Source organism: Struthio camelus, chromosome 6, assembly GCF_040807025.1.
Source record: "Struthio camelus isolate bStrCam1 chromosome 6, bStrCam1.hap1, whole genome shotgun sequence".
Lineage (NCBI taxonomy): Eukaryota > Metazoa > Chordata > Aves > Struthioniformes > Struthionidae > Struthio > Struthio camelus.
The window spans coordinates 40063738-40081903 of NC_090947.1; the positions used below are offsets into that span (position 1 = coordinate 40063738).

At 41.6% G+C, this 18166-nt stretch overlaps 1 protein-coding gene across 11 annotated transcripts in view; it reads right to left on the bottom strand.

Annotated features, from left to right (window-relative positions):
* Positions 1-18166, bottom strand: part of LOC104145706 (von Willebrand factor D and EGF domain-containing protein) — a 200309-nt gene that overhangs the window by 132562 nt on the left and 49581 nt on the right. For all 11 annotated transcript variants that reach the window (XM_068949286.1, XM_068949287.1, XM_068949284.1 and 8 more), the window contains 2 exons: positions 7424-7652; positions 4553-4785 (listed from right to left, as the gene is read on the bottom strand). In XM_068949286.1, the coding sequence (XP_068805387.1) occupies positions 4553-4785; positions 7424-7652 (462 nt within the window). The remainder of the gene's footprint in view (positions 1-4552; positions 4786-7423; positions 7653-18166) is intronic.

The following is an 18166-nucleotide window of genomic DNA, read 5'->3' on the forward strand; positions in this document are numbered from 1 at the left end:
GCAGCAGCACATGGTTAGCGCCGTGCCAGGTGCACCTGGGAGCCCTCACAAAGTGCAGGCTCTGCCACATGTGTTTTAAAGCATGAAAAGAGACCGTGCCACTGTCCCTCTCAGGCTGTCTCTCAGGGGCAGCACCCTTCCCGCATGGGGAGAGCAGCCAGATGTGAGGGCTGAGCTCTGCACTGCCGCTCAGGACTGCCCATGTGTTTTCTCTGAACCGCCATCAGAGAAAACAGTCAAATGCCCATGGCAGTTCCCGCTTCCAGTCCCTGGTTCCTCTCCATGACGGTCTAGCCTATGTCCTGGGGGTTGGCAGACTCTCTTGGGAAGGATGAGACATTTATTTGATGCACCCCACTCCTGGGAAGGCCAGCTACAGGCCAGCTATCTCTCTGGCAAGTGCTTGAGCTGTGTTGCGTTGAGCTGTGATAGTGGCACCGCAGTGTCAACAGCAGTAGTTTAAAATACTCATTTCTACTGGTAATGGTCTTTCAAAGCTTAGATAAAAGTAGTTACTTCTGAGTTAGACTTCCAGATCTGGATTAAAAAGAGGATGGAGGCATTTTCCTGACTCAGACATTGGATCTCCTGAGAGGTGTGGAAATGCAGAGACACCACTCCAGTCAGTAATTTATGTTGGCCGGCTCTGGAAAGCTCCCCTCTCAACATTAGGCACCGTTTCAAGGTGCCTCCTTCTTCCTGTTCACGAGGCAGGGAGATCTGTATGCAGCTGTGAAGGTGCAGGTGCTGCAGGTGATTAATTCTATTAACCCCTGTAGCAGAGCTAGCCTCATAGCTACATAAGCAGATGTCAAAAGGCAGGCTAGGTTTCCAAGGATAAGAAACACTCAACCACACTCATGGCGTTCAAGTGAAGGGTTTGGTCAGGAATCAACTGTGCCAGGTGAAGGGGTGGCACATGATGGCTATAAAGGCCTCCTGTCTGCAGGTGCCTGCTCTTAAACGCTAATGGGCTGGAATAAAAAAGCCTAGAGGAGTCTCTCCTGGGAGATAGGGTGTGTGCACTGGTGGAAGCTATGGTTTACAGCCTTTGTGAAAAGAGCAAAGGATCAGCTGACCTAGCAGAAGGCACTTCTTAGGGGAGCTGGTGAGAAAAATAGTTCTCATTAGCTGGAAGAAAGGGTCTGGCTGTAGTTATTTGCAGGAAGAGGTGGGAACAAAGTCACCAGAAAGGCTTTCCAGAAGAGTTAGTGGGAAGGAGAAAGTAGGGAGAATCTAGCTCTGAATTAAAATAAAAGTTAATTAATAAAACAGGCCCTGATCAAAGTCACTCCTTGCGCAAGACTGTCAGCTGCAGAAGGAAGGAGCCTTGTTGCAGCAGCAAGGCCTGACCCCAGGTGAAGTCTTGCAATAGTCAGTCTGTTTCTAACCATATATAAAAAGGCAATTGTTTCCAGTTGCCAGATAGCCAAGCGGTATGTGGAGGCTGACTGTAAATCTTTTGTCTATGAGGGAAATCTTCCCAGTGAGCTGTCCTGCAGGCTGCAGAGTTCTGTTTGTTGTCTTACCTGGTCCTTTTTGCTTTAAAAGCTCTCTTGGAATCTATCCAGAGCTCTGTTTCTGCTGGGATGCTCCCTTTTCCCTCTACCACAAGTTTCAGTTTTTCATATTTCTGTTGCTGACTATGGCAACTCCAATGGCTGGGATAGGGTTAGTATTTAGGCAAGGGGAAATATCACTTCTCATTCTTTGAGAGTGAACACTAGCTGTCCTCTTTTATATATTGAGGTACTAATTTGCAGTCTCCTTTGCTGGAACATATTTTTCAGGCATTGCAGAGCGTCATGCGAGATGGCCACTTCTAGCACACCGCTTGGAAAGGCCAGTTTTACTTAAATAATTTTATTCTACAATGCACACCATAGTTTATGTATGGTGACAATTGCTTCTCACCATATGAACTTTCAGATTGCTGTGCTGAGCAAAATCTGCACAGTTTTCTTCTAACACCTTTCTTTCTTAGCGTAACTCATTACTCGCACTGTGCCCCTATAATTTATAGATGGCTATGCCTCCAGGAATGGAATGACCTCTGTCAGTATCAAATAAATAAGGCTCAGGAATGCTAGGATTTTCATATCAGATGGAATAGGCTTCTTTCGATGTCTGTATAGAAATAGTGGCATGTTATAGATTTATTTAAGATTGCAATAGTTTCACGAACATTATGCTGCCAACGTTACTGTCTGAAATAACAAAATTGGAGCCCAGAGATGGGGGAGATAAGCACACACGACTGCTATTAAAAAAAACAAAACTGGCTGTTTAGACTAAAGCGAAGTCGATACAAGTTCAGAAATGTTGGCAAGTAAATCTCAATTCCTCTTTAAGGTTATTATATGGTTTGACTGCATATTAAAAATATTGATGGTTATTCTATTGTGTGACTAACCTATTGCCTGGAGACTTTCTGATGGATAAAAAATGGTGTAGATATCAATCACCTAAAAGATGATGAAAAATAATCTCTTCTCTTGGCTGTATTTTTTTTTTTACCAAGAAAAGAACAGAGAAGGTGCTGATTTCAGGCTAAGTTTATAAATAATACAACTCCTAGAATTCATCCATAAAAGTACTGGGGCCAAAGTCAAACTATGCGCAGGTAGGTGAAAAGTAGGTTAAACAAAAGCAAGCAGTTTTTTTGAGATGCTGCCAGTTGTGCAGCCTGCGTGACAAATTCTGCTCTGAATTACACCCCCGCTTCCTGGCTCACTCACTTCTGGGGGCAGCACGAGTCTTCGGGATGCTTTCTCTGGGCTGTGAACGGAGAAGGGGAAGCTGCCTAGAAAGCACCCCCAATTCATTGCCTTCTCTCTAACGTGGCTTTTGTCTGACCTCCGTTCAAAGCCAGCTTAGCAGAATTCCTTCCACCTTTTATCTTTTATGGGCCCAGGAGGTTGCACACCATGTCTGTGCGGCTGACTTTGGTCCTCAGGATGTGAATCTGTCTTTGGGGGCATCATCTTTCCTTTGTGGTAGCCCCGTTAGTACTTACAAAGTCACTTCAGGTTTACACTGCAAAAAGTGAATGGAGAATCTGCCCCTTTGTAACCGTTATTAGAAACCTAGACCGGAACAGCAAACACAGTCAAATGCTTTTTTAGTCTTTATCATGTAAAGTTAAATTGCCAGCTAGAGCTGAGGCTTCATTGCTTGGCTTTCACCAGTGACAATTTATGGATAATTATAATTAGCCAAATAGGCCATGAAGACCTTTTAACAAAAATTCTAGCAAGGAAGAGAACATTTTAGTGCCACTAAACTTGCTAAATTAAACATGAGGGTTTCAGCAGAGGGCATAGAAGGGCTTACTGAAAACTTAGTGTAATGAAAAAGGTCCTATAAAGATTTGGTGATGCTGCTAGTTAACAAAACTAAATTTTCTCCAAATCCCTCAGGACTGTTAGAACTAGATTTGAGGTGACTGCAGGTGCAATTATTTTGATGAAAATGGATATCTCTTTGTAACACAGACTTGCCTTGAAAACTGGCAGAATTGTCTGCCTCATATTATATTATAAGTGAGGGCAGCATCAGTTAGATTCCCAACTCAGGTGGCATAGTTTTTTTCTCATTTCTTCTCATAATTATCTAGATTGTGTTACTGTTATAAATGACTCACCTTTGCAAGAACTGGAAAAAGCTTATTCACATTTCTTAAATATCTCAAGAGCTGCAAAACACTATGACTATTTGCAACCTACTTTTAATACAAGACTATTATCTCTGTTTATTCTTTCAGTTCTGTGTAGCATCAGTAATGGCTCTCTGCCTATAAAAGTTGTGAACCTAGTTTGACTTTAAAAGTCTTGTTTCTATACCGTGAAAGGCCATGAATTCATATACAATTCAATTTTTTCACGTCGTACTGGCTTCTGTTTTGATGTTGTTGTTGAAACTAGGTCTGTGTTGCTATGTAAGTCATCAAATATACTTCTTAAAGATTGTTTTGTAATGAATTCTATCTTTCAGTATACTATTGAACCAAGAATTTGGAATCAGAGAGGCAGAACACAATGAAAAAGATCATAAAATAAACCTCCCTCTACTTTAAAATGTACCATCTTTCTTTTCTGTGAAAAGATGTTATTGTGTCTCTGGTCCATGAGTATAAAAATTATTGAGTGCATACAGCGGAGTATGCCTATACTGCAGATCCTCACTGCTGCAAGGCACAAAAAAATACTGAGCCAAAACTGGATCAGGTATATGTACCTACTATTTGCACCATCTTTATGGCATTCAAGCAGTACTGTAAGTGTAGATATTCAAGTTGCCTTTAAAAATAGTAAAGCAGACAGCTCTCATGAACTCTGTGCAATTCAAAGAAATGGTACAGGTTCTGAACCTGGTATATGCTATTGAATAATCTTGTTTAGAAACAGGCCCCTGCTTCCGTCTTTTTTTCTGTATTGAGTATAAATATAACTAGTGAGGCACTAACAAAATGCTAACACAGATTTCAGAAAAGTATTTGATTGAACGTTCGTGGCTTTTTTTTTCCCTTTTGCTGAGGGCAGGGTAGCGTTACCGTGTCTCCCAGTCTGAGATTAACGCCATTCATCTCTACGCAGGAGAACGACTGCGGAGTGGTGTCACGATGGATCTCTTCTTTCGCGCCAGCGGTGGAAAGGCGTGACCAGACCACCTCGTAGTGCAGCGGCTGGTTTGAGGAAGGCTGCTTGTAACTGCATTTGAGACGGGCACGATTTTGCGCAAGTTCAGGAGTTATCACTGGTTGCAAAGCCAGGCTCATGAATTTTTCTGAAAAAGAAGAAAAGAATATTGCACAAAACATCATTTTAATAGTACAATCATGCATTCAACAACAAGAAGATTTCAATATAACTGGGCATGGGAGAAATACTACATTTTATATTCTTATGATTTGATTATTAACTATATAAGCAAGAAAATCTCTTTCATATAAAGCACAAAAAGCTAATTGTGTACTGACTACCCGTTGCTGTTATAATATTTGACCTAGGATTTTTTATCTTTCAGTTAGAGAAATATTGAAATGAAGCATACAGATTAATAGAAATTAATTATTCTGGTAGAGGCCTTTGGCTATGGATTCCCCTGGACCACAGCCCTTTGAGCTGAGTTTTGCAATAAGTGTAGAAGAGATATGAAAGATAATTATGTTACAGAGGTATACTGACTCTCAAAGAGTGCCCAGCTCATATCACCATGCAGTGCAGATCCTTTCCAGGCTGTTCTGAGATGTACCTTGAAGGCGCCGGTTCACTGTATTCCCTCTCTGCCCAGAGTAATCCCACTGCTCTAAAAATACAGTCTGCTTTCTATAGGCTTCAACAAGTTATGAACTCTGAAACTTTTCTTCCTGTTCAGCTCATGTGAAAAGTAGAAACAAAATGACGTATAATAGTGTAGGGCAATGTTCTTTCATCCCTAGAGACCCAAACTCAAGTGGAACATGAAGCTGGTTCAGATAGTCTGAAAGGACAAATTAAGAAACTTTTTTGCAGGGTTGTAGAAAATATTATGGAAGCCCAAGAGAGTAAGATATGACACTGTTACAGCAGAACGGAGAATCAATGTGTTAACGTCTGTCTAGGGCAAATAACAAGAGGTAAGAAAAAGAAACAAGTTACTTAAAACATGAATAAGTGCTGGTTGTTTATATCCTTTTTTCTTATGTTTCTAAGGGAAGCTGCCTCAAAGTATGGCTCAGACTATGACTTTCCACACAAAATTACACCAGAAGGACAAAGTTAGTCAATCAGATCATGGGAGCATATGAGGAAAATTGCAGGCACATACTCTGCTTTTCTCAGCTCTGTCCTTCCTGCCAAACTGTGAAGCTTTAAATCCATTTCATTTGAACCTGGGAAGTGCTGAATGGTGCTCGTGTTCCCGAGCTGCCTCGCGATGGGGCTGTGGGGAGTCATCCCTGCAAGAAGCTGTGACGGTGCCAGCTGGACTGAGCTCTTCATGGCATAGAGGCTGTGCTGTGCAATGCTAAGCAGCTGAATTTAACATAGTGAATTAACAGCCCCGCCATAAGAAACTTTGAGTGTTTTCCATCCAATGCATGATACTGAGAAGTCCTAACGTTGTTAAAGAAGCGGGGAGCTGAACCTCACTGAAATGCATTAAAGAAATGGAGAAAGCATCAATGGTAGTGTTAAAAAAAAGGCAGAAGTTCATTGATTTAGGATAAAGGGGAAGAGGATAAATCTGCCTTTTTGACCAAAAAAAAGCTTAAGTCTCAAGTACTGATGTGCAAAGTTACTAAATAAATATGGACCGGCAGTTTTAATAAACAATTTGATGACCTAAAGCAATTAAATAAGCCTGAGTGCCTAAGCACTATGACAGAAAGGACAAAAGTAATTACCTAAAAGGTATTCATAAAAAATTCTTCAAGCAAGGGTAGATGAAAGCTTATAGCTGAACATGCTGAACTTAAACTGGAAAGTGACAGTGTTCAAAACAAAAATTGTATCTGAGAAAGAACCATGGAAATTAAAGAAAGATTCAATTTATTTGAAGGTATATTTTAATTTCAAAATAGTGAATTAATCTCACTGTCTTAGAGCCTTTTTCCCTCCCTCTTCTCTTTTTCATGTGGGAATGCTAATATATTGATAAAGATAAGAAAATAGATCTCTCTCTCTTTAAAAACTTTTTTTGAGTTTGAATTTTGCCTGACTGAAAGGTGATAACCCTAGTTTCTCAGTGTGTCTTGTCTCCGTCCAAAAATGCTGAAAGGAAAGTATAAAGGTAATTTTTTTCCCTTTGAGAAAGAACTGTCTTTTCTGACTAAATCTATATGCACCTGAACATGCTCCTAAGTTCAGAAGGTTTAACTGAGTGAGCAATTGCTTTCTGCTATTCCTTTGTTTCCTAGCTACGGAAGCGAGGTTAGATCTCTTGTAGTAGGCTGAAAATTATTTCTGACGAGAGTAATTATATAAATGTCATGAAAAAGATGTTATCAGATTTTTTTTTCCCTTCCAGAGTTTCAGAATTATCTTTTTGGGGGGATACTGGATTATTTAAGATAAGAACAAGCCTTAGATACGGTATCCTAGATACAGTACCTCAGTAAAACAAAGATGCTTCAGCTGCCTAGCTGTGCAACTTCAAGCCAAAGTGGAGCCAAAGACAGTAGGAAAGGTTACATGTGAACTGTAACCAAGCAAAGAGCGCTTCAGTAATACACACCAGATTACATTTTGCCCTGGTAATAATAGCTATTCCTCAGGAACACCTTGGACCGCTGCTGATTTATTTTTCACACAGTCTGCGTCTTACTGGGAGCAATGCTTGACTCACAAGGTCACTGAGATGTGTATTGCAATACCAGGACCTTTGCCCACCTAGCAAGAGAGACACAGGCAATCTTATTGATAAATACTTCCCCAGCCCTCACCTTCGGCGCAGTAGCCCATGCATCCTTGAGTAGGCTGTAAGAGATAAACGAAGAACGCGCCGCAGTTTCGGACGGTGACGGGTATTCGAAACAAGCAGCAGTCCTTGGCGCTGCCGAAGAAGAACTGCCACGTGGCGCAGGCCGTGAGCTGCTTGCTTTCTCCGGGAGCGGGCAGGGATTGGGATTTCAGCGACAGCCACACCGGAGCTTGTGTCCCACATTTGTTCATCTGAGGATACGCACAGAAGACACAATTTACAGCAGGTGTGTTAGGACTCCACGGAGAATCACTTACCGAAAACCAGGGCTATGAGTGCAGTGAAGCTGGAGGGTCCTTAAAAATACTGTGTCTGTGGGGGGTCATAAATACCTTGCTCAGTTTAAAGAGGTGAATTTTGTGGAGAAAAATTCTCCACAAGGCCACAAGTCCTGAATTCCAAAACATTTTCCTCTATTTTTTTTGTTTGTGTGAAACAGATGAAGGTGTTGTGAAAAGGCTGGATTCCTTGCCAGAGAAGCGCGTTTGGACCACATCGGCTGGCCGCTCCAGCTGGCCCTTTGGCAGTAGGATGTAAGTAAGAAAGCCAAGGCAGACCCAGCAGGAGGGGCAGGGGTGTGTTGGGGCCATCCCGAAGCAGGATGCTGCTAAAAAATTATATGCAGGATATTTGATCGAATTTTCTGGGTTTTTTTTTCACCTTCAGGTTTCTATATATTAACTGGTTTATCTAAATCTGTGGACTAGGGCCCTGAATCCACTGAACACAGCAAATCCCCAAAGCAGGTCACATATGAGAAAGAGTTGGTCCTAAGATGGCTTAACTGAGTGCATTTTGAATCACAACTGAGAGAGACTGAGCCATATTTACCTTTCCAGATTTAAAGATAGATGTCCGAGGGTCTCAGATCCAAATTGCTCTCGGTAGGTGCCTGGCTCTTTCCACTGACTAAGCAGACATGATTATCCAGAACTGTCTTTAACTTAAGTACCTCAGTGAGGAGATCAGGTATAATCTGAGCCTAGTAAAACTGTTACCAAATACTGACAATAATTGACTCTCATGCATATTCCATAGAGAGGGAGTGTTTCTGTTTCTTTGCATTTCCTCAGCCAGGGATAGTGCACAACGCTGTTTCTAGTAGTCTCACTCCTGGGACACGCTTCCTCTCAGCGTGACCATTTGGCTATACATCACGTTAGAAAAAAAACCCCTTTTTCTCCCCATTGGCCCAGGTTTGCTGCTTCACTTTTTAAAATTAAAAGTTGTTTGTGACAGCAGGGGAAGCAGTTGAAGTCAGAGGATAAATTTATGAAGTCACACCTGAGTGCCCTTCTGTCATTTGTGTTTTACCTGGGAGCTATACAAGCCGGAAGGCAGGGATGGGGGAACGGCGGCTGCACGCCCGGCAGGAGAAAGGTATCTGAAGAAGATAAAGCACGTGGCATGACACAGTCTGATTCCCAGTTGGATCTAGTTCCTGTTAGGCTTTTGAAAACAAAGATTCAAAAGAGGCGTTATTAAAATTGTCCGAAGTCTCGCTTTCCCCCAGAAGTACGGCACTGGCCGAGCGGAGGGGTGTGCTGATGCTATGCCTGTCCCCCCGTGTCCGTGTGCATCCCTGCTGTTTTAACACGGGTGCGGGAGGCCACCGGGCAGGAACGGCTTGCAGTTTTTGTGTTAACAAAGGAGAGGAGGGAATGTGCATGAAAATGCTTTTACTTGGAATTTTAGATGAATCCATTTCCTTTCGTTCTTTAAAAGCCATGTTGTACATGACTCTTTAAGGGATTTGTTCTGCTTATTTATTTAATGCTTTAAGGGACGCCAGTGCTTTCTGAGCTGAACAAAATGCAGGTATGAGGAATTCATTCTATCCTGGGGAACTTCTGACCTAAAGACTGAGATTTGATGTGAAATAATGGTGTTTGCAGAGCATATTTATAAGCGTACGTTAGTACTGACACCAAAGAGTGGACTGCACACCTTCAGACGGGATCTGGAAAAGATGTGCCATACGCAGAGAGAGAAGAAACAATTCAGAGAGACGGGTGGGTGACAGGAGCTCAGCAGTTTCTATTTCATATTCATTTTATGTTCTTGTTGAGATACTTGCACCTGAACTCCCTCTTAATCCAGCTAACCAATGATTTCAGTGCCACCGCACATACAGGTAAAGATTGTTGGACTGAATCTGTATTTTTTAAATTAAGTTTAGATATTCCTGTATATGCCTCACCAGCTCTTGGAGGCCAACAGCACTGAGAGCACTTAGAACAGGACGCAATGCAGCAGAAGAGACAAAGGGGTGCTGAAGCTGAATGGCTGTTTGCAAGCTCTTAGAAATCCTTGAAAGCAAGCCATTCAGTAAGATGAACAGAGAAGTAGTATGAGCTAAAGCTAAGATGTCTCAGAAAAAGTATTATCTCTTTCAGGCTCTAAGGACTTTGCACTGAAGTGCTTTCAACGGCAGTGCCAGGGCACGGACGGTGAGCTGCGTCCCACTTTAAAAAGAGCGAGAAGAGCAAGCGCAGACCTGTAAGCCTCCAGCTAGTGCAAAATGAGAGCAGCGGAGTCAGCAGCGGCTTTCCTGTCTCCTGGCACCCCGCTTCGCGGTGGCGGCAGCAGCGGCGCGGCCCGAGAGGAGCCGGCAGGCGGGCTGCCCCGCGACGCTGCCGCGGCCCCGCTAGCCTGTGCGGCTTGCGCGGGCGCTAGCTTGTCCAGTCACAACGGCTGCGTGGAGGCTGGGAAGGCTGCTGGTACAGGTGATGCCGTGGAAAGCGTTCGCAGCGCTGGCAACACCGACTGCGAAGCGGTATTACAAGTTGCAGAGTTGGTGCCGTTTCCTGCCGCGTGGTTGCTGAAGAATAACCTTCGTTGCATTGTGGTAGCTAGGTAACTCAACTGGGGTAAATACCTGTGTTGCAGGAGCCATTTGCCTGTACGACTGAACGAGCAGAAGCAAGCCTCTAATGATTTCCTGTAGAAAACCTTTTCCTGTTTGAAACGCGTTGAAGAGCTGCTGCATCCCTTCGCTTCGGCGTGTTCCAGCGTAAGCGGCCACAACACGCCAGTGTTGCTCGGCCTGCTGGTTCTCCGCGGCCAGGCGGGCAGGGGCTGCCTCCCCTCCTGCCTCCCTGACCTTGGGCAAATCACTTACTCTCTTTGTGCCTGGTTTCCTTATCTATAAAAGAGAGGTAAAGGAGGTGGCTGAGACGGTAATAGTTCTTCTTTGCCTTTCAGCAGTACTGAGAAGATAAATTCATTAATGAGACACTCAAATATCTACTGTGCTATGGGCCATGTAGGTAAATAGAAAGATGCAAGTGCATTCTGGCTCTGAAAAGAGATGAAATAGGATCCGTACATAAAAGTGGTTCTGTATGCCCTGTTAACACATAAAGAAAAAATAAAACATGGAATAAGAAGACAGCGATTTTCTTCTTCTTCGTGTTTATCTTCACTGTAAGTCTGAGCCGATTCAGCACTTGAGAAAGTATGGATTAGTACCGCTGACGTAAACCAACAGTATTGTGTGCAAGCTTTTTGATAAATCCCTGCTGTGATCTGCAGCACCGTGGATTTGTTCTGGCAAATCTTGCATTGAAACCATTTCTGCTAAATAGTTTATTATGTAATGTGCGCAAATTACAAGCAATAATGAACCCTTTTGACTGACTGCACTCAGCAAACTCAAGACTGAGAAATCAGTTGTTTTATCAGACTATGATATAATATTACACACTGACCAAGGAAGAATTGTGATGTGAATCAAGGAGTTGCGTTTCCCTGGAAGCTTCATGATATACATGCATTTATTTTCTGCTCTGAGCTGTGTGCTGTCCATCTAGGCAAGTTGCCCCATGCTAGCCAAAAGGATTTACTGCATTAGGCCTCTGTGAATTGAAAAGTAGACCTGGGAAGGGAAGAAGTGTATATTCATGTATTCAGCCAGCAATACAGATAAGAACAGAAAGACAAAAATGAGGTAAAAAAAAAAGGAAGGATAAATTTGAAAGAGCCAAAACTTTTAGGTCTCAGCTGTGGCTTAATTAGCATTAAATTTTGCAGCAGTCGTTTGGGAGAGTAACCAGAAAATTGAATACAGAGGTAGCAAATGATTGGCATTTAAGATACAGCATTTACCTGCAATAACTACAGTCATTGCTGCACTAAGAATAGCAAAAAGCTGTGGGAATCTCACACCACAATTCAGCAGCATTTCTAAAATGGAGAACAAGAATTACACAGCTGCCTCCACAGCAGAGAGAACTTTGATGCCTTCTCACAGGCAGGCATTAGTCTTCTTAGAAGCCAGAGGTGGGGGATCTGGACTATGGATTTTCTGGGGTTATCTATGCAATCTACATAATTTAGACTGCATAGCAGCACTGTTGCTGCTGCATGGAAAATATCAGTATTTTTCACTTGAAATGGAAGCTGCACAGAAGGAAGAAAAATGAGCTAGAATAAGTGACACTGGAAACCATATGTGTGCCCAAAAGTTTGTTCATTTATTTCTGACTGCATTCGTAGGTTGAATAAAAAAAATTTCTCTTTCCCTAGAAATCCTGTCCCGCTTTTACAGTTTTAAGCAGTGCACTGGATTGTGAGCTGCAATGGGCATTTGGTTAACACTCGGTAGAGTAGATCACATGCACTTGATTAGCGCTATTGAAAGGTTTAGTTGAACTTGCAACTATCCGACTTAATTACAAGTTACTGAAGTGAACTATATTGCGGTAAACGCTAGGTTTAGATTATACAGTGCATCTGTATTAGGTATTTTGTAGTGACATAGCTTACATAAAGGAAAACTTCTCTAAGGCAAAAAGGATTTTTTAGCAGTTGCCTGGCTGTTTTCGGTGCTCAGCGTCCTTTCATACTTCATCCAATAATAAAGTGGTGTTTTTAATCTTCAAAGCATTTTATAAACCTTACCTAATTAATCTTCACAACATCTCTAGGTGGCAGGTAAGCATTCATTAAATATTTTTGAGTCATAATTAGGACCTCACTAATCTTTTAAATAATTCAGTTCAGGAAATCTAAATGAAAAAATTAAATTTGTTCCCCCATTGCCAATTACAATGGGACAAACCATTATTGTTTAATCCAATGATGTCTCCTTTCATTTAGTAGGGGTTTGGACAATCAACTAGTTTGATTGATTGAACACTCAAAGGTTCTTTATAATTGCACGAAGAAATCAAGCTTGATTGTTCTTGTTACTTGGGTATTGCATTGAAATTATGCTGTTAAAAATAAGTAGCACCATATGCGAGAAATGCATTGTTTTAGTTAGATGGAAATGGAAGGCTTTTTGGTATATTGTTGGCTGGCAGTTAAAGCATTGTGATTTTGCATCTGTTATCCACTCAAAACTTTACTTTGTCTTAGTTTTTTGAATTTCTTTGTAGTAAGTTAAAGTAAATAAGATTTTTTTATTTCAGTCTAGTGCCAAACTCCACAGAAATCAGTTTATGTCAGGAATATCTGTAGTAGCAATTAAACTGGCGCCTGTCTTGTGTTTCTTTTAAGTATGTGCTTCTGAACAATAGAGGCTGTAATTGTAATTTCTATGGAAGGTTTTTTGTATGTCTGAAAAACAAACAAGAAAAACAAAACCTCTTCATACCTACCGTTATGATGTTAGAGTATTCACGTATATATGTGAGAAACAGAATTGCAGATGAAAACATGAAGTAATACCTTGAAAGTGTCACTTGCTTTTAAGTTCATATAGAAATTGCAAATCAAAGTAGGAATGGATTCAGAGCAAAATAGAAATTGAACCAAAATGAAAAATTAATAGTATGCAGCTGAGCTGTTGTATTTTGATTCTGAATATAAAATTTTCTACAAGAGGTCAAGTAGAGGAGGAAATTAAACTGAACATGGGAAAAAGTAAATCTCCTTTGTCAGGGGCTATAGTATTAGGAATTATAGGCAGGTTAGATTTGATACCTTTTAACGCGACCTTGTTTAATGCACCAAAGAGTAGACTAAAACCTACAAGTTAATTTATAATGTTAAAAATGCAACTGTTGAGAAAACACCAGCCTCGACTGAGTAACGTGTTGTTCTTATGTCACATATATTATCTTACATGAATTTAAAGGATACGCAAATTTGGACATGGCGTGCTCATTTAGCAAATGAAATTTCTTAAAAACAGATATTGGAAATAATATTGAGGAATAGCCATACGTAGATATTATTACCAGGTATTGCCGAAACGGAGCATCATAGAATGAGATAGGTGTTGTCAAGCTGTAGGAATACTTGCTGCAGAATGTGGATGCTGAGCAGTTATAGTGACCGGCCTGGTTCATGAAGGAGGAATCCATTCAAAGTCACATAAAGCCTGTGTCTCACTCCAGAAGTGTACGCCACAAGTACCTGGGGACCAGCCATGCGAGGAGGCATAACAGTTGTCCTGCTTCTGCACTTCTCTCTGGGCAACCGCATTTGGCTCCAGGCAGAGACAAGCTACGGGGCAGGACAAGCTCCAGACCTCTGGGCTGGTGCATGTGGCTGTTTGGAGGCTCTGGCGTAAGCCTGCTCCTGTCAAGCCCTCGGGCAGGATTTTAGAGAATAAAGTGAGTCAGTGAGGGGCCGTGGGGTGAAACGGGGACACAACAGAAGCCAAATGCACTCTGAGAAACTCAGGAAATGAGCAGTGACAGCATCAGTATGGGCTAATACGCTTCCTCAGCAAGAGAAAGAGTCAATGAAGAGAACGAGAGGGAGAAGGGCCATTTCGTCTTTAAACAAATAGCTCACCTGAGCAAGTGTGTGCATGGGCTGTTCTCCTCAACCAGGTCAGATAAACCCGAAGTTGCCTCCTGCCTCAGTAGTTTCCTCAGGAAATACAAGCTGGGGAGGGAAAAAACCCAGCCCCAGCCCTACCAACACATAACCCTGATGGAAACCCACACGTGAGGCTGCGAGGACCTGTGTCCCCTTGAGAGCTTTAATCACTCTGCGAAGCATCTTCCCCAGCAGACATTTCAGATCTTGTCCTCTCTTCTGTCTCCATGTCAATTCTGGCCTGCTGCTCTTTTGTTTTAAAGCCTGTTCTTTCTTTTAAAGCCTGCTGTTCTTTTCTTTGAGTACCTCCAGTGCAGCTCGTTCACTTTTCTCTTTTTTTTTCCAGAAATGAACTATGGAGGGCAGTCGTTGGATCAGGAGATGCTGGTGATAGTCGCAGCACTGACTTGACAAAAAACACTCCCATAGAAGCTCTTTGCCCAGTTCCACTTCCTGGCCCTCTTCTTCCAGGAGCGGCTGGTGAAGCCTGGCCTGGTTTCTGCATTTTACTTAATGTTGTGCTAGGTGTCATCGCCTAGGCAGGGTTGGCTTTTATCCCCCCTCCTGGCCTCGTTTCTTCAGAGCGTGCCCCCCAGGAGCGCTCAGGACAGACCCTGCCAGTGCAAGTCCTGGCGTACTCAAAGCTGAGTATTAGCATTGCTTTGAGAAGTAACGAGTATAGCTCATGTATGAAGGATCAAGAGCGCTATTGCCCCCACTCCAGAACCGATTATTATTTGCATAATCAAATTCTTAATTGACATTTTTCCTTAAGGTCGCAGAGTGTAATCTCTCCTTTTTTCACCCATATGTAAGCGAGGAGAAGGAAGAACTGTGGCTCTGACCATGTTTGTGGCTTTGCTACACGCCGTGGGCCAGGGCTACAAGGCCTGCTTGCCGGTTGGTATTTGCGCTACGGCTACAAGCGTACGCTGCTCTTCTCTAATGCGCAGACTGACCTTTTAGCCGACTGTAGTGCAGATCTTCAATAACATTAGCAGGTGGTGTGGCCTCTAATTTCTTTTCAGTATTCGTTCCTTTCCTGTGGCTTGCCCTTATATAACATACATATGTACAGCTGTGTATGTATGCGTGTGTGTTAGGTTATTTTAATCCAGAAACCTGTTTCCCTAACCAATGTTTTTCCCATGTTGACTATTCAATGTTAAGTTCTTCCCTGTGTTTTTGATAGATTTTTCTGTTGAGCTTTAATTTTCGTGTCACTTCTGTTCTTTCTCTGAGGGTCATTTTCCTGCTAGATCTGGGCATGTCTGTGCATCATTTCTTGCTCTTAGTGTAGTCCCTTAATCTTAGCAAAGGCTTCCCTATGCTTTCTTCCTTTAGTGATTTTTCCTTCCAAAGTGAATTTGGCAGTTCTTGAGGAACAAGCTATTTGTGATCTGTAGGCAGCAGCCTTGATGCCTGGGGATACAAAATTTGCAAGTTTGTGCTGCTTTTCCGCCAGAATTTGCTGTTGGATGGGGATGTGGCTAAGGCGCAAGAACGCATGCTCAGGATCCTGTAATTGCTGTGCATCCTTAGGGAGCACAGAGGGAGAGGAAAGGAAGAAATGGAGGGAAGAAGGTCAAGATCATTGTCCCGCTCCCCCCTCCCCTTCCCCAGGAAATTCAGTAGGCAATGCCTAAATTGGAAAGCTGTTTCAATCAAAAGTATTTTACCACTGAAGGAAGAAGTTTGTGGACAGCAGTTGAATTTAAGGGATGGAAAATTCAGGAATATGATTTATATTTTCACTCTCTTTGACAGAAAAGTTTGTTTTTTTCTCTCTTCCTTTTGCTCTCAGTTTTTTACTTGTTTGTTTAATTAGTGGATGAGAAGCAGATTCTGAGGAGTTGCTGCTATTTTGTTTGAGTTTCATGACAAAAGTCTCTGGGCCTCTTAGTCATGACCTGGTTATAGACTGAAGCTCTTGTTACTTCTGAATGTGACTTGGTTTGCTCTCTTTCAAATTAATGCTTCATATGTTTATGAAGCAATAAACGGATGTGGCTGCATTTTGATTATGGAGCTTTTTGTGACAAAATTCAGAATATAAAGTTTGAAAGTGTATCTGAGAGAACCAACAGCTCCCATGCAGGCACCAGAGTGGAGCCAGCTCGCAAGGGTTCACGTCCCTGGTGTACACTCGGCACGTGCCAGTTCTCCTCTTGTAATTCTCTCCCAGGCTAGGCAAGACCTCTAAATCTCCATTATAGTTTAAATCCCTTTTGAGCTCAATTGGGTGGCAAGAATCCTTACCAACTACTACTTTGAATTAAGAAGTTAATCTTATCCATTGATAAGCAGCTAATTGCATCCAGCCAGTATCAACGGGATATCGCCAAGCATATATTCTGCAAGGTACTAGAGTTGTGTACTTTTTAACTATCTAGCTGCATTGTCTGGCTTTATGTATGTGGTCTCTTTTTTCTTCTGTTCAGGATTTTGTCTTTCGCTTGTTTAATTAAAATAATCTCGCTCTAGCCAGAGATTGGAACGTCCAGTAATAACTGCTTCTTAAAGAGTGGAAGCTGTGCAGTTATTAATTTAAATTATTTTGTTCCAGAGGTTTTGCTCAAATTAAATGGACAACCAAATTAAACAATGATTTAATTAAGTGGAAGAGAGAGAGTATAGAGGAAGATTTAGAAGGCGGAGATCTAAAAGAAGCATATTCTTCCAGCAGTGACATGTAACAGATGTAATCCTTCATCAGCACAGTGAAACAGAGATTTACTGTCATTCAGAGGATAATGAAGAAACGAACAGCAAGAATTATGTTACAAGATAAGAAACTAAACTGATGAATATAGCTCTACAAACCTGAATAAAAAAACTCCATAGAAGAGATTAAAGGAAACAAAGCATGTATTGTTGGAAAGAAACCTCATACAGCTGATCATTACTAAATACTAGAGATTGCTGGAATGCAATGACAAATAATTTTGTAGAATGCATGCATACTCACAGAGCGACTAGTGCAAGTAAAATGTATAATACATCGAGTTGTTTATTCGAGGATGACCCACCATGAAATGAATATTTCAATAATAATCATAGCAATTTGTTCACATTAATTAAATTTATGGATTGTGTATGCAGAGAGTTGGAAATCCTGTAGAAGTGACGATTATCTCTTAACATTTCATTTGCTGTTAGCTGATGAAGATATACTTCTATTGTGACAAGTTCACAGATCCATTCAGAATGGATGTGAACTCTTGTTTGCTAATTTCATAAAGGTTCTTCAGCTAGATTAACATACCATAGTATTAAACTTACCGGCGCTCTAGATTGAATGTTTCATCTTTAAAGTCATTTACAGTAATTAGCTTACTATTTTCTGAATAATTCTGTTTAACAGTGTGATTGGAATTATTCTAACCTGCTACAGCTGGGCTATTTAATACGGCACTGATTTTACTGAGGGTCTGAGATTGGTCTAGCAGCAATGATTGCCTGTTTAACATTATCATCATACATATTAAACAGACATAAAAATAGGTAATTTTTTTGTCTTTTTTTACAGAGAGTACTGTTATGTGTTGGAGTTTTTTGGTTCTATAGTGCAGTTAGGACATTTACAGAGCTGCAAATAATACAAAAAAATTGTAATAGTTAAAAAGACAGGTTTGGTTTTATCTTTTTCTCCTGTATGACTAAAGTACTTATTTTATGTTGATTTTTTTCCTTTTGATTTCGTTACGGAGGAACTATGCCTGATTTGCATTATTTTAAGTGGGAAAACAGTCAGGAATCCATTCCAGAGAGCTGGAATCCATTCCAGCAGGAACAGAATCGCTCAGAATAGTTAACTTACTGGAGCAGTGACATAACAAATCAGTAGGTATATCTCTTTAGGGTAGGAAAGACCTTGGTTTGGATTTGATGGTACCTAGTCCATCGGGATCCTGGCCTCTGACTATTGCTC